Source organism: Bos taurus, chromosome 17 (genome assembly GCF_002263795.3).
Source record: "Bos taurus isolate L1 Dominette 01449 registration number 42190680 breed Hereford chromosome 17, ARS-UCD2.0, whole genome shotgun sequence".
Taxonomy (NCBI): Eukaryota; Metazoa; Chordata; class Mammalia; order Artiodactyla; family Bovidae; genus Bos; species Bos taurus.
The window spans coordinates 55,594,726-55,622,580 of NC_037344.1; the positions used below are offsets into that span (position 1 = coordinate 55,594,726).

The window sequence follows — 27,855 nt, forward strand, 5'->3', positions numbered from 1 at the left end:
AGTTACACACCAGTGAGCGTGGCTTACCAGGTTTTACTATAGAAAATCCTAGCAAAGTCCGTCTTAACGTCTGGTTCCATGTAACAAGGCAAGTCGCGTATCCTGGCAGGTGGCCCACAGAAGCTGTACTTTGTTGATCTGGTTCATGATGAAATCTGTTCCATTCTGTTTAACAGATGCCTTCCCCAATGTCCTTCCATGAAGGAGCTGCCGGTCTCCACAAAGAAAACATTGTTCTGCAACTCATTGCTTGTAGTGTTGTATCTAAATTCTTTGTGTGAATTGTAAAGCTTGCTAACTTGTGCTGATATTTTTCATACTGTAGGTCTTTTCAGGCTGCCCATGCTCTGAGCCTATTACTGACTCATGAATCTATTTTCCCTTTTGTGACCTTACATGAGCTTCCTTCTGTTCATTCCCAAAGTTTTCTTCCCCCTAGTTGCACACAGGGATTTATTAGTTAAGGTATAGGCTAAGGTCATATACCAAAGAAACCCTCAAATACAGTCCAGACTGGTGGGCAGCCTGTTGTACATGATGATTCCTTTCTGTGTCTTCCTGCGCCTTAGGATGTTGTCTTCTTTGACATGCTTAAAGTTGGACCATCTCATGTCTATATGTTCCACGTGGCTGGGAGGAGAAAAGAGCAGAAAGGCAGAGCAAGCAGACTCCTTCTACACAGGATGATGCAGAAGTGGGACACATCACTTCCTCTCACGTCTTGTTGACCAGAACTTTGTCATGACTGTACACGTCTGTACTGTCTCACTGCGTGGCCTCTTACTGCTGTGGGAGAAGGAAAGAATGGATTTGGGGGATCAGTTAGAGTCTGGCCCAGAGGTTAAAACAGCTCCTTTTGTAGATTAACAGATGGGGTTAGACACGAGGCCCCCAAGCTCCACCTTCCGTGGTCTTCCTTATTACATTCATACTGTCACATCCAAAACTGTTTCTAACACAACCGTGTTCGGATGTCCTGCTTGGGTTTAGTTCTTTATATTTCTTGTCTTACTTTTAGCCCATGGGGATACCATTTTGTGGATACTTCCCTTCCTACGTAGGAGTCATTTGAAGGGGGGCTCTTCTGGGCAGTGGCCCCAGGGACTGTCTGATCACCAGCCTCTGCCATCATTGGGGGTGGGAGAGGGTTAACGAATACTGCTTCTTTGTTTATTTTATTTGAGTGAAATACGGCAGCTTAGGATCATTTTGACAGCGAGACATGTGCTGTTTTGATCTCTTGGGTAAGATGATCCAGTTTTAGGCATGTCTCAAAACTCACCAGTGCTGCCGCTTCACAAGCCAGCTGCCCATCAGAAGGAAGCTGTTATTTAGAATATAGGTTCCTTTTATTCTGTTCCTTGCTTGGTCTCTCCGGAGTCATTGGCCTTTTCAGCTTCAATTTTCTCATTGGCGAAATGAGATATTAATACGTCTTATTGACTCCAATTCGATTGCTGAGTGTGTTATTGCCTCAGGGGGTTCTTTGAGTTCTCAGTGCCTTTGAAGTAGTGGTTCTGCGTGTTGGTCTTTTGAGGCATATTTCAGAGGCGTGCATTTAGAGTTTCACCATTCTGGAGACTGTAGTTACGTTGTCCTGATTTGCCTGGCCCCAGTCTTCAGCATTGCTGATCCAGTAGGTCTTGCGGGGTGGGGCCCGAGTTCATATTTCTCATCGGGTCCCAGACCCCACTTTGAGAACCAATGACCTACAGCCATAGCTAGTTTCTGGTTACCACTTCTTCCTTGTGCTTCTTTAGTCATAGTGTACACATCCGAGACCCCTTTCCTTACCCTCTCAGGCCAACGAATGGTGCCTACTCCCCTGCTGTTGCTCGCCCCGGGGTGTTCAGCATCTGGTGTTCATTTCCTTTAACCTTTCCCACACCTCTACACATAGCCCTTTCCTCAGTTCATGACCTCAAATCACCTAGTTTGAGTATGGGGTCAGCTTCCTGCCAAGACTCTGGATGATTGGATGCTCAGTGAGGATTTTTTGAATAGAAGGATGACTCAGGCTGGGATTCATACTTTCTGACGTAAAGGGCTCTCTCTTTTTCTCTTGGTCACCTTGCCCTTCAAGAAGAAGAATTTAGGGTTTGTGCCAGGGGCTTCTCTCCTTAGAGTATCCACCCTGTCCTCCCCTGAGCCAAAGATCAGGAACACTGCGCAGGGCGGGTGACGATGCCAGCAGCAACCTTAACATTTTCATGGCACTTGCAGTCATGCTGATTGTAGTGCAGGCATTTCAAGGACATGATTCTAAGAGGCGGCTAGCACAGTATGCCTTTAACGACACCAGTATGCAAATTGGGATAGAATGCAAAGAACTATTATAAATCTACCCCCATATGTACACACATACATGCAAGCGTATGTGTGTGTATGCACACATACACATTTTTCCTTTGTTTCAAATACAACTCAACTGATGGGAATTGCCATCCCAGCACTTGGGTAGAGATGCACACACCAAGAGAGAAGCTGCCGCTCCTTCCAAACTAAACACATGTAAGATCTGCCCTTTAATTAGCATCTGCAGCTGCTGCCATCAGAAAGGTCTGTCTCTGTCGGCCGAGACGTCTTTGCTTTAAAAGAGCAAGTCCATTATAGCTGCAAGCCAGGCTGGTCTGTCAGCTGCTGTGCTTTCTCTGCCATCCACAGGGCTGTCACAGTGTTCAGGGTGGTTTTACTGTAGGGCTTTTTTGCATCCTCCTGGCTCCCTGGCCTCTATTACCATGCCTTAGTGATCACTGTTGAGGTGACCTGCAGGGAGATCTCCTATTTTTGCAGGGATGCAGGATGGTTGCTTCAGTGCGGGTGGACTGGTCATGTTTCAGCCCTTTGCTCTCAGTGATCTTGTCCTAATATGCGGAATGGCTCCAGGTAACCGCTGGAAAATTATAAGCAGCAGAAGTGAGGTCTGTATTCAAGCCAGCTTTCATACCAGGGCGTCTCTTCTGTAGAATCTTCTCACTCGGTTGGAGTAGTGACCCATGTTGCCCCTGCAGCCTCGTCAGCATCGGGTCTTAATACAGTGCTGCATCGCAGTCACCCCAGAAGCTCCTTGAAATGCAGATGCTTGGCCCCCACCTGTGGAGCTTGATCCATGAAGAAGTTGATCCATGGAATCCACCTTTTTTGGCAAGCTTTCTCAATGGTTGGGATGAGAAAGAGACATACTTTATAATAAACCCGTTAGTATTACTGAATTTTTTTTTCCAGTTCTTTTTCATTCTACCTGAATTCCAGCTCCATGAAGGCAGGGATTTTTGTCAGTTTTTGTCACTGCTATTTTTCTATTAATAATATCTAGAATAGTGCCTGGCACATAATAGGCACTCAGATATTTATGTGGATGAATGTGTTTTATCCTTTTTTAAAAAAAGTGTTTCTCCACGTGATTCTGGTGTATAGACAGGCTTGAGAAGCCCTGCCCTAGAGGACTTGCCAGTTTTTTTCTTGGGTTAGAAGTCACTTTTCCAGGGAGGATCCATGTCTCTCTGGGCATCTCTGAATAGTAAAAGTCAGGGATGGAGTCCTTTTAGGGGACAAGTTCGGATGCTGTGAATGATCTGTTTGGTACAACCTGGGTGGTGACTTTAGTCTAACGTGTTCATTGTGTTCTGTTCTGCTGACCTTGGTCTTTGGTTTATAGTATGTCATTTGGTATGAAGACTTGAAAACTCTTGGTGTGAGACTTGATGATGCTTTCAGAGCTCCTTTTTTTTTTTTTTAACTGAAGTGTAGTTGATTTACAATGTTGTGTTAAGTTCTGCTGTACAGCAAAGTGATTCAGTTATACTTATGTACAGAGTACATTTTTATAATACTCTTTTCCATTATGGTTTATCATAGGATTGACTATAGTTCTCTGTGTTATATAATAGGATCTTGTTATTTATCCATTCTATATATAACAGCCTATGTCTGCTAACCCCAACCTCCCATTTCATCTCTTCCCCCACCGCACGTCAACCACCATTCTGTTCTTTATGTAATATGATTCTGTATTTGTTTCATAGACAGGTTTAGTTGTGTCATAGTTTAGATTCAACATATAAGTGATATCATATGGTATTCATCTTTGTCTGACTGACTTCTTCACTTAGTATGATAATCTCTAGTATGTTACTGCAAATGGCATTATTTCATTCTTTTTTATAGCTGGGTAGTACTCCATTGTTGGAGAAGGCAATGGCACCCCACTCCAGTACTCTTGCCTGGAAAATCCCATGGACGGAGGAGCCTGGTAGGCTGCAGTCCATGCTAAGGGTCGGACACGACTGAGCGACTTCACTTTCACTTTTCACTTTTCTGCACTGGAGAAGGAAATGGCAACCCACTCCAGTGTTCTTGCCTGGAGAATCCCAGGGACGGGGGAGCCTGGTGGGCTGCCGTCTATGGGATCGCACAGAGTCGGACACGACCAAACTGACTTAGCAGCAGCAGTACTCCATTGTGTGTGTGTATACACACACACACACACACACACACACACACACTATATCTTCTTTATCCATTTATTTGTCAACAGGAGTTTAGGTTGTTTCCATGTCTTGATTGTTGTGAATAGTGCTGCTGTGGGCATAGGGGTGCATGTATCTTTTTGAATTAGAGTTTTTTCTGGATATATGCCAAGGAGTGGGATTGCTGGATCATATGGCAACTCTATTTTTAGTTTTCTGAGGAACCTCCATACTGTTTTCCACAGTAGCTGCACTAACTTATGTTCCCACCGACAGTGTAGAAGGGTTCCCCTTTCTGGAAACTCTTGATTTGGTATCATTTTTTTTTTTGTAAATTAATTAATTTTAATTGAAGACTAATTACAGTATTGTAGTGGTTTTTTGCCATACATTCACATGAATCGGCCATGGGTGTACATGTGTCCCCCATCCTAAACCCCCTCTCCCACCTCCCTCCCCATCCCATCCCTCAGGGTCATCCCAGTGCACTGGCCCTGAGCGCCCTGTCTCATGCATCGAACCTGTGCTGGCCATCTATTTCACATACGGTAATATACATGTTTCAATGCTATTCTCTCAAATCATCCAACCCTTGCCTTCTCCCACAGAGTCCAAAAGTCTGTTCTTTACATCTGTGTCTCTTTTGCTGTCTCATATAGGATCATTGTTACCATCTTTTTAAATTCCATATATATGCGTTAATATACTGTATCGGTGTTTGGCTTCCCTGGTAGCTCAGCTGGTGAAGAATCCGCCTGCAATGCAGGAGACTCCTGTTTGATTCTTGGGCTGGGAAGGTCTGCTGGAGAAGGGATAGGCTACTCACTCCACTGTTCTTGGGCTTCCCTGGTGCCTCAGCTGGTAAAGAATCTGCCAGATGGTGATTGCAGCCATGAAATTAAGAGACGCTTGCTCCTTGCAAGAAAAGCTATGACAAACCTAGACAGCATATTAAAAAGTGAGACACTACCTTGCTGACAAAGGTCCATCTAGTCAAAGCTCTGGTTTTTTCAGTAGTCATGTATGGATGTCAGAGTTGGACCATAAAGAAAGCTGAGCGCCGAAGAATTGATACTTTTGAACTGTGGTGTTGGAGAAGACTCTTGAGAGTCCCTTGGACTGCAAGGAGATCCAACCAGTCCATCCTAAAGGAAATCAGTCCTGAATGAATATTGGAAGGACTGATGGTGAAGCTCCGATACTTTGCCCACCTGATGTGAAGAACTGACTGATTGGAAAAGACCTTGATGCTGGGAAAGATTGAAGGCAGGACAGGAAGGAGACAACAGAGGATGAAATGGTTGGATGGCATCACTGACTTGACGGACATGAGTTTGACCAAGCTCTGGGAGTTGGTGATGGACAGAGAAGCCTGGCGTGCTGCAGTCCATGGGATCACAAAGAGTCAGACACGACTGAGTGACTGAACTGACTTGAAAGTCTACAAGTGTTTTCTGAAAGTGTCCAAGTCCTGGTTCTTTATTATTTCTTTAGACTCAAGAGCAAAACTGATGAAGTTTGGTATCACCACACACAAGTTGTCTTCCCTTGGGCTCCATTCATCCCAGGATGAGTGACTATACCTCAGTAGGATAGTTTGGGGATGGGGGTCACATCGTGGGTAGCCAAATTTAGTCAGTAAGTGCCTAAACTAAGTTCTGATGGTGTGCAGTTGGGATGTTCAGTAATTTTATGGCAGTCCAGAATCTTGTTGGAAGGTCAAATTTGATTAGGTTCTTTGATAAGGAGTTTTGTTATTTAGTGTGACTTTCTTGACCTCCTGCTGTAGAGCCTCCTGCCTAGTAGCTGTTGTCATTTTTGTTGCTTATTTTCTTAATGAGCCGTTTTCAAGAAATGGAAAGTTGTTTGACCAGTAGAAAAGACTAATCTAATTTGGGCAGGGATTTTCAGCTCAGGAATTTGGATTTTCTGAATAGAAGCAAAGCTTACATATGTTTTTGCCTTTCTAAGAGATGGTTCTGATTGTCTGAACTACTTTTCATTGTCATTACAGATAGAATTTTCTTTTGTTTAAATATTTATTTGGCTGTGTCAGATCTTAGTTGCAGCATGCAGGATCTTTAGTTGCAGCACTTGAGCTCTTAATTAGTGCATGTGGGATCTAGTTCCCTGACCAGGGATCATACATACCTGGGCCCCTTTCAATGGAGTGTGGAGTCTTAGCCACTGGACAACCAGGGAAGTTCCACAGATAGAATCTTAGTGGCCAGCAGCTGCTCTGTGTTTGACTTTCTCAGTCTTAAACTTGCAATCCATTCTATTTTCTTCACGTCTTTAATAGAGCCAGATCAGAAAATTTGTAAGTACACCATGTCGTCATAAATACGCATTGTTCCTATTTTAAGACGTTTTGGTTCTAAAAGCATGAGTACTTCTGTTATTATCTGCAATATTTTTTTGCATGTGGATATTTAAGACCTTTTTAATGGCAGTATATATTTTTAAAACAGACGTAAAAAAATTAACATTCACCCACATGCCCAGAGCGTGTGGAGAAGCAGGTTGGGATGTGTGGGTGAGCAGTAGGCAGCCAGGTGCCTTCCGCGGGCTCTTCGAGGATTGGGACAAGCAGCTTACATCTGCCTAGAATTTGGGGGAAATAAAGTCTGCATTTTAGCTGATGCTCATTCTCAGTGTTGCTGTCCTTGTTAGTTCATAATGGAAACTTCATTTTCAAATTGTCCAGTATCTGGTTGAGTATCTGCTACGTGTAAGATGCCAGGTGACGAGGGGCCCTTGGGGAGGACATGCAAGTTCCTGGTTCCTCCTGAGGTCCCTGGTGTCTGTTGACCTGGTGTTGGGCAGAGACTGTACTGACCAGCCTGAGGCCTCTGGGGACATATGCAGCTGCTCCATGTCTGACTTGGCTAGAGCCTTCTTCTAATTCTGGACTGAAAGCAAACAGAAATTTGGAGGAGGATGGAGATAATTCACATCCTGTAGTTGGCTTCTATAATGCAGTGGTTTGAGAGATTTGTGTGCGTGTGTGCTAAGTTGCTTCAGTCATGTCCGATTCTTTGCGACCATATGGACTATAACCTCCCAGGCTCCTCTGTCCATGGGATTCTCCAGGCAAGAATACTGGAGTAGGTTGCCATGCCGTTCTTTAAGGGATCTTCCTGATGCAGGGATCGAACGCGCATCTCTTAGGTCTCCTGAATTGGCAGGCAGGTTCTTTACCACCAGTGCCACCTGGGAAGCCTTTGAGAAATTTAGTGTTTTTTAAAAGCTTTTAAGAACTTGCCTCTTTCCAGAAAGGGTTTGAGACAACTTGAAAGACACACACACACCCACACATATATATAGATATATAGATAAAATGGGAAATCAGAGCAAAGGACAGAAGGAGAGCTTAGGAAGTGTTGGCATGATTGCAAAGATGGTCAAAATGGATCCCAGCTTCTCCTAGCCGGAGTGGAAAGGATAGTGCCATGAATTCAGGGCAAGGAAAGGACTTGAATGGTAGTGGAGGATCTTGTGGGCGCTAGGCACAGTCTTATCCCCATTTTACAGAGGACAAAACTGAAAGGCAGAGAGTCACTGGGCTGAGACTTGAAACCTGCTGGGGATGAGCCTTAAAGCCTCTGGAATGTCAATTTGTTATCAGGAGGTGGAAGAATTTTGGTTTCTTCAGGTGGAAGACATTTTTTGCTAATGAAACATTTTCTCTAAGGCTGTACTTTATATTCTTCCAGTTTTTTCCCCCCTATGTATATAATAACAAATGTAACAAATACTTTTTCAATCACAAAAAGTTTTAGTGTATCCTGTTTAGGGCATCACTTATCATGGGTAGCTTTCCATGGCAGAATGACTAGATCAAATCCATTTTTTTTTTTAAGATTTCTTTTTTTGGGGTATGTGTACCATTTTTAAAGTCTTTATTGAATTTGCTACAATATTGTTTTGGTTTTTTGGCTCCAAGTCCTGTGGGATCTAAGCTTCCCAACCAGGGATCAAACTTGCGCCTCCTGCACTGGAAGGCGAATTCTTAACCACTGGACCTCTAAGGAAGTCCCATCCATTCATTTTTAATATCTGCATCTTAACCTATTGTTTAGATGTATCATATTTTAGCAGTCTCTTAGTGATGGCTATTTGATTTCCAGGGTTTCTTTTTCCCATATTACAAACAATTCTGCAATGAATCTCTTTATTGACAAACTGTTGCAAATTCCTATGAAGTAAACGGTCAGAAATAGAATTACTGGTTCAAAGGGTATATATTTACATTTAAAAGTTAAAAAAATTTTAAATTGGATAATTGCTTTACAGAATTTTGTGGTTTTCTGTCATACAACAAGATTCAGCCATATGTATGCCCATGTCCCCTCCCTCCCCAGCCTCCCTCCCCATCCCACCCTTCTAGCTTGTCACAGAGCCCTTGTTTGAGAGTTAAATTTTTAACAGAAGTGGTCAGATTACCTTCCAAACTGTTTAAGGAAAAGATTGTATCATGTTTATTGTCTACCTTCTATATTCTGTCTGGTGCTGAGAGGAATGCAGAAAGGTTTGCAGAAAGAGGGTTTGTTGCCCTCCAGGAGTCTCCATCTATGCTGTGCATCTAATCAATCCTAGGGACTGTCTGGGGTGTCGACCTGGGTGGGTGGGTGAGTGGGTGGATTTAATTCAGCTTTTCAAACTTGCCTTGCAAACACTGTGCATGGTGTTTAGGAGGTGTCTTTATTGTATTGATTCTCTTGGGTAACGGCTGTAATTTCCTTAGGGCAGGGACCTCATCCTTCATGAGACTTACAGTGTGTCTCACACATCTTCATAGCTTTGTGAAGACATTGTAATTATAACATGTCAGGCAGTATTCGAGGATCTAATTGAGAACATTTCCTTTTTTTGGGGGGGGGGTGTATGAAGAATGAATAACTTTGGCATTCTGTACAGGTCATGGAATATCAGCCTGGAGGGGATTTGCTGTCACTTTTGAATAGATATGAGGACCAATTAGATGAAAATATGATTCAGTTTTACCTAGCTGAACTGATTTTGGCTGTCCACAGCGTTCATCAGATGGGCTATGTACATCGGTAAGTGAGACTCTGGTAGTCTACTGAGAATTTACCTGTATCACCTAAGACTTCCTAAAATGGAGTGAGTGATTTCAGCATCAAAATAATTCTTCATCCAGTTTTTAGCCAGTCTTCACCAATAATTGGCTTAAGGCAAATTGTGCAAAATGGCAGCTGTTTCTGCTTCCCCATTCAACAATGAAATAGATCTAAAATTGAGTGTTCTTACATTTGCTAGTCAGATCTGTTAATGTGCCTAATAAGAGGAGCTCTTAAGTTCTTTGGATGCTATGGTAGGAAAACCAAATTTAATTTGCACAAGGAAGTGGCCTACCACACAGAAACAGAAGACAATGTAGTCTTCTTACCTCGCTTGTTAGTAATCGACAAATGTGTTCTCCCAAATCCTCAATTGGAAAGTGTTTCTTTACATCTTCACTAAAATGTAAATTTTATGAGCATCTGAGAATGTTGTGGGAATGGAATGCTCGTTAGTCCAGGAACCACAAAATCCTGAATAGAGTTTGGTTTTTTTACCCATTGACTAGCCATATGACCATGAGCAAACCCCTTAGCGTCTTGTGGCCTTAGTTTTCGTAATATGAAATGTGTGTCTTGAGGAGAACTAATCCATCTAATAACAGGTATTTGTTCCCTTTCCTTTTCTGCTTCCCTCCCCCTCCCTCCCTTCCTCCCTCTATTCTTTCTCTTTCTTTTACTTTAATTTGTTTTTTAAAATGCTTATTACATATGTCCATCAGTAGGGAGGTCTGTATGGCAAAACCGTAGACACTAAGATTCTTGGCCGAATCACGATCCTGGGTCTGCAGTTGCTTGATGATTGGCATGGAGAAGACAACACTAATTTATGGCCTTGATTTCCATACAGAGACATCAAGCCCGAGAACATCCTCATTGACCGAACGGGACACATCAAGCTGGTGGATTTTGGATCAGCTGCTAAAATGAACTCAAATAAGATGGTAACAAAATAGAATAAGTTAACTTAATAGAACTTATACTACAAAGTGTTATGAGGTCCTCATAAGTTTGGAAAATATGGGATAAAGTTGAGTGACACTCTGAAGCTTTCATCTGCCAGCTGTGAAATGATTTCTCTGCGGGGTGGGTGGGGATGGGTCACAGAGCTATTTTCCAGACTTACTTGACCTGAGACCCTTTTATGTAAAATACCTGTTAATACTCTACAAAACATTTTAAGGAACATTCTTGTAGTTTGGTTAAAAAAAAGGGGGAAATACTTTGTTTTTCCCTTCATTTTCCTTGCTTATTAATTGTCTTCTGTTACATTCTCTTTTTCATTTTAAATATTTTGATGAAATTTAACCTTATTTATCTCAAATCCTCTACTTCATATGCAGTGCAATGAAAATTAATCACTAGAGCATTTGAACCAAGCATTAAGAACCAAGTGCTCAAAATGTCAATTCTAAGTCCTGGACCTTTGGTAAAAATTAAGCTGTATTCCACATGTTAATTATTATTAAGCTGTATCCCATGTGCTAATAGGAAGGCAAGAGGGTAGCTATTGAGGTCAAGAATGAGAATACTTTAGGAAAAAGATGACAAAGTAAAAGAAAATTAGATTTTAAAAACCTCATCAAGTTGGCACATGCTAAAATGTAAATTTTCAAGTCAACTATGCAAAAAATGCTAAGTCTAAGAGAAAATTGACTTAGATTTTAAGACTCATTTCCCAACTGAATTACTTGGTGACCTGTACAAATCCTTAGGAACTTGGGCTTTTATTCTTTCTACAGAATATACTGATTCTAGTTAAAATGCAGAAATGAAGGGGGGCCTGCTCTTCAAAATACCCCCTGGCTCTGAGAGTTTAGTCCTTATAAAGGGCAGGTGGGTATTATTATATTTGGAAAAGGCTCAAGTTTGTGTTAACTCTTTGCATTCCAGGGTTTCACCTCCCTCTTCTATAGATTTGAGGCCTATTTGACGTAACTTCTTTCAGGTTCAGGCTCTTGGAAAAATAGGCTCTTTATGTTGTGTGAGGTCAGGGTTTTTCAGCCTCAGCATTGGTTGTCCTCCCCTCAGATTATGTGCTTATAATCTCTTCTACTTGATCATTACATTAATAATGAGAGTATCAAAGAATTTTATGTTTTAAAGTGAAAGTGTTAGTTGCTCAGTTGTGTCTGACTCTTTGTGACCCTGTGGACTGTAGCCCACCAGGCTCCTCTCTCCATGGAATTTTCCAGACAAGAGTACTGGAGTGGGTTGCCATTTCCTTCTCTAACAGATCTTCTTGACCCAGGGATTGAACCTGGGTCTTCTGCATTGCAGGTAGATTCTTTACTGTCCGAGCCACCAAAAATTATGTATAATTTGGAAACAGGCATGAAAACTTAGGTGTTGGATTTAGTGGATTAAAGTACAGGAAAAAAAGTTAAATTATACAAAATTCTACCATCTGGGATTCAAAAACCTATGCCTTGCATTAGTGATCTTAATAAATTCAGACATCTAGAAATAAAATGAAGCATGGGTATGTAGTCAGAGCCACACGCATTTTGATCGAGAGAATTCTCTGTGGTGGAGGCTGTCCTGTATATTGTAGGATGTTTAGCTGCATCCCTGGTCTCTACCCGCTAGATGCCAGTAGCCTCCCCTCCAGTTGTGACAACCCAGAGTAACTCCAGACATTGCCCAGTGTTCACTGGGGGACAGAATCACCCTTGGTGGAAAACCTCTGCCATAGATGGAGAAACATCAGAAGGCTTAACAGAGCTGGCAATATGTGTTTGATTAGAAAGCCTACTTGGAGAACTGGATCATGATCCAGAGTCATTGCTTAGAAAACAAATGGGAATAAAGAGTAAGGTCCTGGATTTCCCTGGTGGTCCAGTGGTCAAGAATCCATTTTCCAGTGCAGGGGACACGGCAGTTCCATCCTTGGTGGGGGATATAAGATCCCACATGCTGTGGGGCAATTGAGCTGGTGCACCACAGCAAGAGAAGCCCCTGTGCCACAACTAGAGAAAATAGAGGCCACGTATCACAATGAAGACACAGTACAAACAAGAAAAAAGCAGAGTAAGGTCTCTGCATCTGAAGTTACTCTCTTCAGAGCCCTCGGTGGAGATGGGACTGCTTTTCATTTCCGATTTCTGTTTTCCAGTGCTGCAAACTGCCTTTTTCAGGTCTTCAGATGGTAGCAACATTCCCTTCAGGTGATGAGTCTGCTGCTGCTAAGTTGCTTCAGTCGTGTCCGACTCTGTGTGACCCCATAGACAGCAGCCCACCAGGCTCCCCCATCCCTGGGATTCTCCAGGCAAGAACACTGGAGTGGGTTGCCATTTCCTACTCCAGTGCATGAAAGTGAAAAGTGAAAGGGAAGTTGCTCAGTCGTGTCTGACTCTTGGCGACCCCATGGACTGCAGCCCACCAGGCTTCTCCATCCGTGGGATTTTCCAGGCGAGAGTACTGGAGTGGGGTGCCATCGCCTTTTCCAGGTGATCAGCCTAGGAGCAAATGAACTCAGGTTTATTTGTAGCTCAGTGGTCAAACCCTGATTTTTTTTGGTCAAGGAGATAATGACCCTCAGTTTTACTCACTTGAAAATGCTGTAGCTCCTCTCCTCTTAGAGAATCTTCTCCCCAGAGCTTTGTGCTCTTAGAGCCTGAATGTGTAAAGCAGTTGAGGAGGAATTTTTGGCACTGTTTTAAGTGCAAAGGCCTTTTTGTTATAAACAAGCAGTAATTTGCGGTCTAGATCAAGTCAAGTATAGATATAGAATTAAAACTTTTTTTTGTATTTTTGATCAGTGGTGGTGGGTAAAATATGTTTCCTTTAAATAGGATGTTTTATAGGTCTAAAGTAGGTTTTAAAAGCTTTTTTAGATTAAAAATATACTATATAAAATATAATTTGGAAATTTCCTGGCAGTCCAGTGGTTAGGACTGTGTACTTCCACCGTAGAGGGCTATGAGTTTGATCCCTGGTCAGGGAACTAAGATACTGCATGCCTCATGGCATGCCCCGCTCCCAAATACACACACACACACACACACACACACACTCTCTCTCTGTCTCTCTCTGTCTCTCTCTCTCTCTCTCTCTCTCTCTCTCTCTCTCTCTCTCTCTCACTCACACACTCATTGGAATTATTGTATGTTATCCCAAATCCATTTATCATTTTCCTTGCCACTGCCACATATTGTCTATGTATTTTGGGTACTTGTGAATCTTAGCTCTGTTGAGTTTCTCACCTTCCATTGTCTTTATTTAAGCTTTTTAGTCAGAATGTTGCTTGAGGGTATTTCTGTTAGTGAACACAGGTGGACCATATTGCCTGGAGGTTTGGGTGTTGAGCAGAGATGTCACCCACTTCCCCTTATTAGAATCTCAGAGAATGGCAGATAGCTAACAGTTCCTACCTGTCTCAGTCCTCATGAAAACAATTGTAAGGAGATTATAAGTAAAGAGCATTATAGCATGTTAAGTGATAATCACTACCATTTAGCAGTTGGAAACCCATAGGAGATAACCCTTTTTGAGATTTATGGAGTAGTGAAAAGATTTTATTACTTTTCCATGAGAAGGACAACATAGTGAGAATATTTCCTCCCCTGCTTCTGCAGGTGTGTATCTGTGCCCTGGGCAGCTAGAGGAGGAAAGTTAAGTTCAAACAGTTTTCTGTATAAGCATGTTCAGAGAAGGGGATTGGGAGGAAGAAGATGGGTTTTCTTACCTTCCTCTCTGTCTGCTTTTTGCTTGTTAAAGAATCTGCTAGTTTTGTAATCTAAAACAGTCTGCTGGGTTAATCTCTCTCCTTTTCTTCCCTCTCCTTCCCCTTGCCTCCCTTTCTTCCCCCTCTATCTCTCCAAAATATGACAGACTTTTCTGTCTCCTGGTCATCTGATTATTGCCTGCTCCTGAACTTGTATACTTTCTTCCCTGTCAATACAGGGAAAATCAAAGTTCAGTAAAACTGGGATCTTGTTAGATGATGTACTGCAGGCAGGCTGGGCTCCTAGTACATGGTCCCACCTTTAACTTCTCACCCAGATTGGCTGGGTGTGAATTGCCACCAGAGAAGAGTGAAAGGATCTTGCAAAATCCCTATCAGGAATTGTGAGATTACATGTTGAATAGGTTTAATGTACTTGGAGGTCAGTAACAAATGGAAACTTAGTGGTCCTTGAAATTGAAAGTTTCTCAGTCATGCCTGACTCTTTTTGACCCCATGAACTATACAGTCCTCAGAATTCTCCAGTCCAGGATTCTGGAGTGGGTAGCCTTTCCCTTCTCCAGGGGATCTTCCCAACCCAGATATTGAACCTGGGTCTCTCACATTGTAGGCGGATTCTTTACTAGCTGAGCCACAAGGGAAGCCCAAGAATAATGGAGTGGGTAGCCTATCCCTTCTCCAGGGGATTTTCTGACCCAGGAATGAAACCAGGGTTTCCTGCATTGCAAGTGGATTCTTTACCAACTGAGCTATTAGGGAAGCCCAAGTAATTGTCATTATAAGTCTTTGTTAATAGTAATTACTGTAGTAGGAGTAGTACAGAAAAAAAGCTAGGGAATATTTTTCTTAAAATTTTGGAAACTTGCAAAATTATTGGACATAAAATGTATACAGTCACTTACCTGTTATGGAGCAGAAATCAGTTGCAGAGTTATCTGGCTCTCTGATAAGTCTTTGTTTGAAAATGAGGAATTCACAGTTTATACCTCTTGCTGGGTCATGCTGATAAACATGACCCGGTCAACTTTCTTTCAACTCTGGTTGTGAACAAGTGACCAAGCCCTGGGAGCTGTAAGCAAGGAGAACTGGATATTCCCAAACAATCCAATGTGATGATAAAATAAACCCTGATATGTAGAAATGATTAATATTTGAGGATTGTGTTTTAATGGTTCTGCAGAATAACCAGGCATAAAGGGTAAGCATGTAATCAACGATACAGTGAAATTACCACTACCTAGTCAAACCAGGATGTTACAGTTTTCTTTCTCTTGTTTTTATGTATTTTTTATAGTACTTTAAAAAATATTATTTATTTCCAGTTCAGTCACTCAGTCATATCTGACTCTTTGTGACCCTGTGGACTACAGCATGCCAGGCCTCCCTGTCCATCACCAACTCTCGGAGTTTACTCAAACTCATGTCCATCGAGTTGGTGATGCCATCCAACCATCTCATCCTCTGTCGTCCCCTTCTCCACCCACCTTCAGTCTTTCCCAGCATCAGGTGCTTTTCAAATGAGTCAGTTCTTCGCATCAGATGCCAAAGTATTGGAGTTTCAGCTTCAGCATCCGTCTTTCCAATGAATATTCAGGACTGATTTCCTTTAGGATGGACTGGTTGGATCTCCTTTCAGTCCAAGGGACTCTCAAAAGTCTTCTCCAACACCGCAGTTCAAAAGCATCAATTCTTCAGTGCTCAGCTTTCTTTATAGTCCAACTCTCACATCCATACATGACTACTGGAAAAACCATAGCTTTGACTGGACGGACCTTTGGCAAAGTAATGATCTGCTTTTTAATATGTTGTCTAAGTTGGTCATAGCTTTCTTCCAAGGAGTAAGTGTCTTTTAATTTCCTGGCTGCAGTCACCATCTGCAGTGATTTTGGAGCCTCAATAAATGAAGTCTGTCACTGTTTCCACTGTTTCCCTGTCTATTTGCCATGAAGTGATGGGACCAGATGCCATGATCTTAGTTTTGTGAATGTTGAGTTTTAAGCCAACTTTTTCACTCTCCTCTTTCACTTTCATCAAGAGGCTCTTTAGTTCTTCTTGCTTTCTGCCATAAGGGTGGTGTCATCTGCGTATCTGAGGTTATTGATATTTCTCCCGGCAATCTTGATTCCAACTTGTGCTTCACCCAGCCCGGCATTTCGCATGATGTACTCTGCATATAAGTTAAATAAGCAGGGTGACAATATACAGCCTTGACATACTGTTTTCCCGATTTGGCACCAGTCTGTTGTTCCATGTCCAGTTCTAACTGTTGCATCCTGACCTGCATACAGGTTTCTCAAGAGGCAGGTCAGGTGGTCTGGTATTCCCATCTCTTTCAGAATTTTCCACAGTTTATTGTGATCCACACAGTCAAAGGCTTTGGCGTAGTCAACAAAGCAGAAATAGATGTTTTTCTGGAACTCTCTTGCTTTTTCGATGATCCAGTGGATGTTGGCAATTTGATCTCTGGCTCCTCTGCCTTTTCTAAATCCAGCTTGAATATCTGGAAGTTCACGGTTCACATATTGCTGAAGCCTGGCTTGGAGAATTTTGAGCATTACTTTACTAGCATGTGAGATGAGTGCAATTGTGCGGTAGTTTGAGCATTCTTTGGCATTGCCTTTCTTTGGGATTGGAATGAAAACTGACCTTTTCTAGTCCTGTGGCCACTGCTGAGTTTTCCAAATTTGCTGGCATATTGAGTGCAGCACTTTCACAACATCATCTTTGAGGATTTGAAAGAGCTCAACTGGAATTCCATCAGCCTCCACTAGCTTTGTTGGTAGAGATGCTTCCTAAGGCCCACTTGACTTCACATTCCAGGATGTCTGGCTTTAGGTCAGTGATCACACCATCGTGATTATCTGGGTTGTGAAGATCTTTTTTGTACAGTTCTTCTGTGTATTCTTGCCACCTCTTCTTAATATCTTCTGCTTCTGTTAGGTCCCTACCATTTCTGTCCTTTATTGAGCCCATCTTTGCATGAAATATTTCCTTGGTATCTAATTTTCTTGAAGAGATCTCTAGTCTTTCCCATTCTGTTGTTTTCCTCTATTTCTTTGCATTGATCGCTAAGGAAGGCTTTCTTATCTCTCCTTGATATTCTTTGGAACTCTGCATTCAAATGGGTATACCTTTCATTTTCTCCTTTGCTTTTCGCTTCCTTTATTTTCACAGCTATTTGTAAGGCCTCCCCAGACAGCCATTTTACTTTTTTGCATTTGTTTTTCTTGGGGATGGTCTTGATTTCTGCCTCCTGTACAATGTCATGAACCTCTGTCCATAGTTCATCAGGCACTCTGTCTATCAGATCTAGTCCCTTAAATCTATTTCTCACTTCTACTGTATAGTCATAAGGGATTTGATTTAGGTCATACCTGAATGGTCTAGTGGTTTTCCCTACTTTCTTCAATTTAAGTCTGAATTTGGCAATAAGGAGTTCATGAACTGAGCCACAGTCAGCTCCTGGTCTTGTTTCTGCTGACTGTATAGAGCTTCTCCATCTTTGGCTGCAAAGAATATAATCAATCTGATTTTGGTGTTGACCATCTGGTGATGTGCATGTATAGTCTTCTCTTGTGTTGTTGGAAGAGGTTGTTTGCTATGACCAGTGCGTTCTCTTGGCAGAACTCTGCCTTTCCCCTGCTTCATTCTGTACTCCAAGTCCAAATTTGCCTGTTACTCCAGGTATTTCTTGACTTCCTACTTTGGCATTCCAGTCCCCTGTAATGAAAATGACATCTTTTTTGGATGTTCGTTCTAGAAGGTCTTGTAGGTCTTCATAGAACTGTTCAACTTCAGCTTCTTCAGCGTTACTGGTTGGGGCATAGACTTGGAATACTGTGATATTGAATGGTTTGCCTTGGAAATGAACAGAGATCATTCTGTTACACACACATTAAAAGACAGAAGTCTTGACTCAGGCTTCCTGACATCAAGGTTGCCTTTTGACTGAAGCTACTTACAGTTCCTCAAGCTTAAGTTGTCCTGTCTTAGACCAAATGTTTTCTCCTTTCTCCTCACTTTGGTCTGTCAGCACAGGCCTGTGAGTTTCTTGGGTCGTGTGACCATTTAGTTTTCCCAAGTATGTGTTTGTAATGGAAGTGCTATTGCCCAATGGCTGACTGGTTCAAGAACAACAATATCACACTGTTCTCTGGGTTTAGGGTTTGAAACAAACCTGTGGTGGGCCTGAGGGAAGGGGTGAAAAGAGAGAGAGTAGGAAGAATGAATTTGTTTTCTTTAACAATGGGTCTTTGGGAATGGGCAGGATTAAAGTTTCAGGCTGGAAGAGCTTGGGGCTTCATCACTGGTTAAAGGAGATTCCTAACATTTTCTCTAAACATTGACTTCCTCTCAATCTCTAGTCACATCAAAGCAAAGCAAATTGATTTTCTTGATACAAAGCCCAGCCTTAAAGATGTGTGGTCACACCTATAGAATCTCTTAGCTCAAATAGGGGCACTGAATACCCTTTAATGGGGGGAGAGTTCTTTTGTACCTTGTAACTACTGATATGAGAGGATCCTTTTTAGATATAGGGTTATTGGGCAGCTGGTCAACATAGTATGTGATCAGTATCAGGCCCTCTCGTTCAACAGGGAAGAAGGTTAGAGAGGTGATCTTTCAACTTCAGATTTCGTGGCTCAATAAAACTTCAAGACAATTTTGAAGACCCAAAGGTTGCCAGCTTACTAGGTTGCCTAGGAAGGAGTGGGAGTGAGAGATAGAAAACATACCTTTTCATCAGCATCATTTCAAGAAACAAAGGATGTTTAAACAATAAACCAGTCAGAAGGACAAATTCTCAGAAATAAGGACAGCTCCTTAAATGGAATGTGTTTAGCTTTATAAAGAGACAAAGCTACATTGCCCTGATATTTCTTTGTCAAGGTCATGTGCTTGAGTGCCATAGGATTGGAGGGCTCCGTGTTTCTGAACAGTGGGGAGAGAATCAGAGGAGTAGGAGTTGGGAGTGAGGAAAATGAACTCATTAATAACATTTGACCTCTGGTGGAAGTTATTTATCGTATATTGCCTTGTGGGTGGGCCGAATAGGAATATTGATTCCAAATATTTGAACTTGAGATAGAACACATGTTATGATATTGTATTGCCAGCTAGCTGCCAGTTTTCCAGTACAGGGTAGATTGATCTTTTAGATTCATCTTTAGATGTTATTATCATTTTACTGTTTCCCTAAGTAAGAGAAGTTGTGTTGTATCAATAAGAAGTATCAGGAAAGGCATCTTCCTTTCCAGGTATGTACCCAACTCTCATTTGTGTAATCAAACAGTGTATATCATCAGCAACCCTGGCCCCTTTGCCTTTGGATTACATTATGTGCTTTTTTTTTTTTTTTAAGTGAGTGACTCATTTGCATTTCCTGATGCTGTGCCACTTGACAGAAGGTTCAAGTGCCTGGGAGAATAGTAATCAGAGGCAAATCAGCTTATGTCTGAATTGTGGCTGCTGGCAATCTATTTGAGGATAATTGAAAATTTGCTGTGTTCATTTTATTTGTGGGTTTCCAGGTAAATGCCAAACTCCCGGTTGGTACTCCAGATTACATGGCCCCTGAAGTGTTGACTGTGATGAATGGGGATGGAAAAGGTGCCTATAGCCTAGACTGTGATTGGTGGTCAGTGGGAGTTATTGCTTATGAGATGGTTTATGGAAGATGCCCATTCACTGAAGGAACCTCAGCCAAAACCTTCAATAACATCATGAATTTCCAGGTAAAGAGCCCTTATTAGATTCTGAGGTAATATTGAGAAATGTCATTTTAAAATGGTGTGAATGAACATTTATAATGTAAACCAGAAGTTCCGGATAATAACAATAGGAAATACTTTATATAGCACTTACTCTGTGCCAAAAGAAATTCTAAATGCTTTGTTAATTGTATTATATTGACTCTCAGGTGCCAGTAATTTTAAGTCTATGTCATCATTTTAGGTATCATTAAAAAGGAAAAACTGCTGCCAATTAATGTAGGATATTTTATTGATTATAAAATGTTTTGATTACAGTGATGTTAAATGTGAGTAAAATGGGGGTCATAGGATTTATGAAATATAGTTCATTAATTTGGCTAATCCTCAAGCAATCCTGTGAGGTAGATGCTATTATTGTTATTATTTTCATTTTACAGATGAGGAAACCAAAGCACAGAGTGGTTAAATAACTTGCCCAAAATAGCACAGGCAGTCTAGCTTTGAAATAGATGCTCTTGGTATGCTATACTGTTTGTTAGTGCCACCAGCTGTCAAATATGGTTAAAATTCAGAGACATGGATAGAAATACTAATAAACACATAAAGTAGAATTAAAGCTATCGTATAGAAACTATATTTGTCATTATATTAGCCTGTTTTTTAAGGATATGACAAATATCTATGTTTTAGTTTCAACAAAAAGGAAAAAGAGAGTTTATTTCACAGATTTTTGTGTATCATCCAATTTCTTCCAGGGATGCTTAGTACATATTTTTCTATATAAAATATACTTTTTGTATCCTTAATACATACATATATTTCTTGCTATTCTTGTGTCTCCTCCTGAGTTAAAATTTCCCCCGAGATGACGTTTAAGTCTCACCTGTTTCCTTCATTTCCATCCATTCATTCAGTAATGAGTAACTCGCCCTTGGCACTGTTAGGTACCAAGTTTGCAGTGATGGGCAAGGAGAAAGGCACTCTTGGCCTTCTTTCTCCATTATCACATGGAAATCAAAATACAGTGTGTATGTGCAAAAGCAGAGTACAGGGGGAGCACGCAGAGGAAGTGATGGAGTGGAAGAGGGAGGTGGGAGGTAGGGAGGGAAGGAGGGGCACGGATTGGGGTAGGCCTTCTGAGCATAGAGAACAGAGTGATTTGTTCAGGCAGCTTTAAACAGTATATCATTGTTGGATGGCAAAGAGTGAGGTGGGGAGTGTAGCTAGGTGAGACAGAAGAGGGTACAGAGATCAAGTCATGAAGGGTATTGAACCCTTGCAAGGGAGCTAGGCCTATTGATGTGAAGAGAACATTTTCTTTGGGAACATGCCTTTAGTCCAAAGTTAAGAGGACATAAAACTTCCTTCTTAAAAAAAAAAAAAAAAAGAAACTTGAATATATGAGAACTACTTTTTTGTTTTATTTATTTGAGAACTACTTTTTTAACTTTGAGATACAAGAAGCTGATTTGCTAAGGGAATATTTCATTAAAAATTTTTTTTTTTTGAAATAGCGGTTCTTGAAGTTTCCAGATGACCCCAAAGTTAGCAGTGAATTGCTTGATCTAATCCAGAGTTTGTTGTGTGGCCAGAAAGAGAGACTGAAGTTTGAGGGCCTTTGCTGTCATCCTTTCTTCTCCAAAATTGACTGGATTAACATTCGTAACTGTAAGTAGAATTGTGTGCTTTCAGTTCTGGTGTTGGGATTAAGAAACACTTAAGAGTGATCTGAAATTATTCTGCCTCCCAGAAGCTGGTATAAATCATATAAGTAAAGGTTTTAATTATCTATAGGAATGGAAAGGGGTAATGATGTAGCTGTCTTGAGTAATATTTCTACTTTAACATCATTTGCGCAGAACTGGATCATTAATCAAACTCTGTTTATGTGGCCTTTGGAGTATTATCCCTCAGTACATTAGAGGTACAGATTGATGGAATCTGAAGGTTGTCACTTGGTTTGACAGAATTTCTTCCCAGAGGAAGAGTGGACCTGGCTATTTTGTTCACAAGATTAGGCAAAAGACTCGGAGATTAGGCAGAGTGCCAGCATTGCTCTGCTAATGGCCAAGCCTGCCCTAAAGCCATAAATGCCTTGCTGTGTTTGCTTGTTTCCCTCTAAAATGTTTGTCTTTGCTCACAAGCGTGTATGATGCATATGCACAGTGGATTCATTCATACATCACTTTGTTATCAATTAGTGCAAACTGAATTCATTAAAACAAAGACCTGATTTATTATCTACAAGTCCAAAATACTTGATGTTTTACAAGTTGGTCTTTTTTTTTTCAACCTTTTTATGCTTGGATGTGTTGATTGAATGCGATCTATAATCCGACTCAGTGATTAGCACAGATCAGAGCCTGTAGGAAAGCCATTGGCCTGGTTCAGTGTCTGATTTTTGGTGATGAGGGGAGGCAGGGAAATAGAATCCATTTCTAGGTGTCAAAACCAGGCTTCTAGTTGGAGCTGGGTTGTAACTGTAACCTTCTGAACCTTCGGCTGAAATATAGGAGTTGGGTTAAGAGCCATTATTGTCCAGTTGAAAGCCATTTCGATGGTTTCTCTAACCCTCTGCGAAAATATCTAAGTAGGCCATATTTCTGTAAATCTCTCGTGGCAACTTTTTTTTCTCTTCTGGTAGCCACGTTACTATATTTTTCAAGTCTTTTAGGCATCAACCCCCAAATCTCCACGATTCAGGGCTTTTAATCGGCAGTATATTTTCAGTGCAGTCTTTCTTTTTTGCTTTTGGAAAGATTTGATACAGTTGTTTCTTGTTGCCACCCAAATACTTAATCTTTTCTTGCCTTACCTTTTTTATCTCCGATCTTAAATAAGCAGCTCATTTTCTTATTCTTGTCTTTGCCAGTGGTCTTCACCCAAGTAAGTCAGCAAATGGTGATTGATTACCCAGGTAACTTTATTTTGTATTCTGGTAAACCTTGCTGATGTTTTGGTATTGTATTAGAATTCCCATATTTTGTTCTAGTCTTTTCTTCTCAGGCTGTTTATAGGTTTTAGGCTTGTTGGGCTTCTGAGGCTAAGTACCGTTCTGTAAAGTACACAGTGCCCGGAGAGGATATGTGTTGGCCCCTGCTGTGGGGCCCCTGCTGTGCATCACAAAGTCTGTCTCGTGGGAAGTCATGGTTGTCGTTGGGATGAGATGATTCTGGGATAGGTCACTGTACACTTAACCATCTTAGCACTTGTTGCCTCCTCTTCACGTGAGAAGACTCACTGTGTCTTCTGTGACTCTGCTTAATATTTCCATATCCTAATAAATATCTGCTTAGTTTTTCCTCATCTTTAACATGTTTCTCACTTTCCCATAAAGAGTTCATATGAGAGAATTCTCACCCAGCTGAATCCTGATTCTTTTTTTAAATATATTTTTAAAAATAAAAATTGTATATATGTGAGACAGACAATGTAAAAATTTGATTTACATCCGCACAGTGGAATGGTTACTACAGTCAAGCTAGTTATTAACACATTCATCTGCTCACAGTTTGCTCGCTCCTTTCCTGCCTCCCTCTTCCTCTTCTTTCCTGTCTTCCTTCTGTCTCTCTCTCTCCCTTCCTTTCGTGAGAACATCTAAAATCTACTCTGTTAACAAAGTTTCAGTATTCAATACAGTATTCTTAAGTATGGTCATCACACTGTATTAATACATTAGGTCTCTGGGACTTGTTCATCCTACATTACTCCAACTTTGTACATGTTCTCATTTCCCCCAACTCGCCACTTCTGGTGACTGTTTTTCTACTCTGTGCTTCTGTGTATTCAACTTTTTTAGATTCCATGTATGAGTAAGATCATGTAGTCGTTTTCTTTTTGTGCCTGTCATAGTTCCCTTTGCATCATGACTTCCAGGTTCATCCATGTTTTTGAAAATGGCAGGATTTCCTTCTTTTTATTTTTAAAGGCTGAGTAATATTCCTTCACACCTATTTAAATATCCATTTGTCCATTGATGGACACTTAGGTTATTCCCGTTATCTTGGCTACTGTGGATAATGCTGCCATGAATGTGAGAGCACAGATAGCTCTTTGAGGTGCTGATTTTATTTTCTTCTGTATACCCAGAAGAGGGATTCCTGGATCACAAAGAATTTCTATTTTTAATTTTTTTTGAGCATCCTTTATACTGTTTCCATAGTGGCTGCACCAATTTATCTTCCTACCAACAGTGTTCATGGAGTCCCTTTTCTGCACATCTCCACCAATGCTGATTACCTCTTATCTTTTTGATGATAGCCAGTCTAACAGGCATGAAGTGATAGCTCGTTGGTGGTTCTGATTTGCCTTTCCCGGATGATTAGTGGTACTGAGCACCTTTTCATACACCTGTTGGTTATTGCTATATGTCTTCTTCAGAGAAATGTATTTTCATGTCCTTTGCCCTGAATCCTGATTCTAAAATTCTGACAGAAACTCTTGATGGTTTTTATTTTCTAACCCCCAGCATAGTGGTTCTGAAGAGTCATAAAACACATTTGCCTTAAAGGAACTTCGAGTAATTTTAACAGCCCTATTACTTTGGAATAATATCACATTTATAGAAAAATTGCAAAGATAGTAGAGTTCCCACATAGCCTTCTTCCAGTTTCCCCTAATGATAACATCCTACATAACAACGTCACATTTGTCAAAATAAGATTATACGATTAATTAAACTTCAGACTTACTCCAGTTTCACCAGCTTCCTCACTCATGCCCCTTTTTCTGTTCCAGAAATCCATCCAGGGCACTATATTGCAATTAGAGTGCTTGTGGCTGATGGCACTTATCCCGGCTGAGGCACTTAATGTAGCTCGGCCAGTGAGTGGGATCTCCATGCCCTCTGAGGATTGATAGGGCCTTTTCCTGGTAGTTCTCAGGCACCCCTGACTATGCAGAGAGCTGTGGTATTAATTGCAGTGTCTCCTAGCAGATTTTCCTGTTTTTCACCAACCTTCGATCCTTGTGTATTTGTAATCAGCTGAGGGTTTGTGATTGAAAACATTGCTGGACTGCATGACATTTGAGCTATTTCCTAACTAGGTAGTTCTAATACAAATTATGCCTTTGTCCAGTCCCATTTTTCATAAACACACATTGAGTGACTCTCATCAACCAAAGCACTTGAAGTCATTAGGTTTCCTGAGTTCCTGGTTGCTGCTCAAATGCTTTGTGGTTCCAGGCTGTTGAATATTTCCACTTTCCACACAGGAGATTGTCCTTTGATGAAAGAAACATTAGCTTTTCTGCTAGTTCACCCTCAATTCCTCTTTTTCGTATTATAACCAAGGAAAGGAAGTAATGCTTAACACAGCAGGTAATAATCTTCTAAAACTCATTATCTTAAGAGGTGGTCCAGGCAGGATATATAAATGCAGTTTAAGAAGGATCTGGGCAAATGGATGAGTGACAGAATTGGGAGTGGTTACCGGGAGAAACTAGGCCAGGCCTTGGCTTTGACCCCTGAGGTCAGATCGAGCAGTTAGTCTTTTGGAGCATTTAGGTCCTACCCCTTGGAGTTGCTGTGGGCACCAATGTGCGAACCAAGACTCTGACCTAGTTCTGGGATGTTTGTTCTCCTGGCAAGTCAAGAGCGCTCTGCCACACTCACGGGCCACTGTGCATCTGCTGCCCTGATGTGTCACTCCCTGCCTCACGTGATCAGATGTAAAGTTGAGTTTTTAGCTACTGCTTCTTATTTCAAGGCTGCTTTCCAAGTTTCAGTATTGGGCTTCTTAAGTATCCTAGTTGCCCTGGGCTGTGCAATTCCAGTGAAGTTTCAGATATTGGGCAGGAGTCTGATTGTGCCCTCTGCCTGATTTTCTGGGCTTCCGGAAGGCTGAAGCCAATCAGTCCCCCTCTGTCATGCCTTTGGGGTTATGCCTACCTTTCCCAACATCAGGCACCTGCTCCGTCAATGGCAGAGTTGTACTGTCCAGTGTGCCCTTCTACTCACATCTTTTTAATATCTTCCCTCAGAGACATAGTGATGTAAATAGAACCAGCACACTTGCACCTTTCATCCAAATCCACCACGACTCAACAGTGAGAAATGCATAATGAGAGTGTTGACTCTGGATCGTTTCCTAGAACCTCTATAGCTAATGCTCTAGATAACTTGTTTTTGTCTGTTGATTATGACACAGGCTTCTTCTTTTGAGTCATCTTCATTTTACTCTTCTCAGAAAGGCACAGTTCTTGTAGAATTACTTTTGAGTTTCCAGGTTCTTAGCATTTGTCACACAAGTACATTTCATTTCCATCCAGTAGTGACTCAGTGGTGGTCCAATGCTGATCAGCCCTGAGATAGTCCCCTGACAAAGAGGTCTCCTTCGTTGTTGATCATTATTCACTACCTGGCCCCTAATGGCCATTGCAAAGTTGGAGGTGTACAATCCTTTGATTACTCCATAAGCCTAAGGGATAAGGCCTTTGGTTTAAAGGAAAAGGATTCTAAAGCTTCCTATCCTTGGGTAGGAAATTCTTAAATGTTTTTGTGTATAGAAATCAGCATCATGAGACTTCACTGGGTATTTTACTCCAGTCCTGTAATCTGATAGGAAATACTGGTTAAGTAGCAACTGTTCTGTGCCAACTACCAAGTATTTAAGTATATATTACACTATGTTACTTCAAAACAGTTCAAAGAAAAGGATTATTGTACCCATTCTACAGATATGGACACAGTGGTAACTTGTCCCAGGTCATATAGCAAGTGAGAGAGAGGGTCTGGATTCGAGTTGAGGTCTGGGTGATTCTAGAATCCTTTCTACTTTATGCAATACCATGCATGCTCTATGATAGATAGTTATTAATGTTATGGTGATGACAAATAGTACCCCTGTTTAGTCTCTGTGTCTGTTCAAGCACGTTTGGAATTTGTAGTAGTTTTGAATCTACAGGATTCATCATGATATTTGAGTGCTGTGTGCTGTATGTTAGGTGCTGTAGCTCTGTGGATGAACAAATCTGGATACAGCCCTGCCTTCAGTGAACTTACAGTCTAAATTATAGGTCCCTTAAGTAGAGCTGTAGTCCTGTTTAAATTTCCATTCCTCAAAATGGTAGAAAGTTTGGGAATTTCCTGGCAATCCAGTGGTTAGGACTCTGTGCTTTCACTGCTGAGGGCCTGGGTTCAGTCCCTAGTCGGGGAACTAAGATCCTACAAGCTGCATGGCGTGGCCAAAAAAAAAAATGGGTAGAATGCTTTTAATGCTTAGTAGGTCACCCACTGGCTTACTGAACCACATATACTTGATCTTAAACAAAATGTAGACTGTGACCCAGTGACCCCTTGCCTACATAGAGCATCCTGTTCTTTCTGCGAATTTATTACCACCACTGCCCCACCCCTTGCCTCAGATCTAGCCTGGGAAAGGACCATGTTGGATCGATGACCCAGTTCTAAAATTATGATTTGTAGTCTCCAGGTGAATTGAGAGCACTTGATTCATGTTTTCTGTTTATTTGAGGTTATGTGGTTTCTTAGCCTCAGCACTGTTATTTTAGGAATAGATAATTATTTGTTCGGGGACTGTTACGTGAATTGCAGAGTGTTTAGCAGCACCCCTGGGGTTTACCCGTAGATTCCAGTAGCTCTCTGCGTCTTGTGATAACCCAACACGTCTCCAGACATTTGCCCAGTGTCCCTTGTTGGGGGGTGGGGGAGCAGTACAACTGCTCCCAGGAGAGAACCATTGTTTTAGAAGAATTGGTCAGATTGTTACCAGGGGAGAGAATATCACAGTAAATAGAGTCACTCAAGACTGCCATTGCTAACCCGCAGTGGAACTGTAGCCTGGGGTCAGGGGGACCCTGCTGTGTTGAGTGTGGTCCGTGGACCAGTAGCAGCATCATCATCGCCGACATCATCTGGGAGCTTGTTAGAGTTGCAGACA

General features: G+C 41.5%; 1 protein-coding gene across 10 annotated transcripts in view; it reads left to right on the top strand.

Moving 5' to 3' along the window:
- The window catches only part of CIT (citron rho-interacting serine/threonine kinase), a 175,299-nt gene that overhangs the window by 28,174 nt on the left and 119,270 nt on the right, over nucleotides 1-27,855 (top strand). For 9 of the 10 annotated variants that reach the window (XM_024977733.2, XM_024977735.2, XM_024977736.2 and 6 more), the window contains exons 6-9: nucleotides 9,390-9,532; nucleotides 10,404-10,497; nucleotides 19,772-19,975; nucleotides 21,469-21,622. In XM_024977733.2, coding sequence (XP_024833501.1) covers nucleotides 9,390-9,532; nucleotides 10,404-10,497; nucleotides 19,772-19,975; nucleotides 21,469-21,622 — 595 coding nt within the window. Of the gene's footprint in view, nucleotides 1-9,389; nucleotides 9,533-10,403; nucleotides 10,498-19,771; nucleotides 19,976-21,468; nucleotides 21,623-27,855 lie in introns of those variants that run through there. The other variant, XM_024977743.2, reaches the window with a different exon arrangement.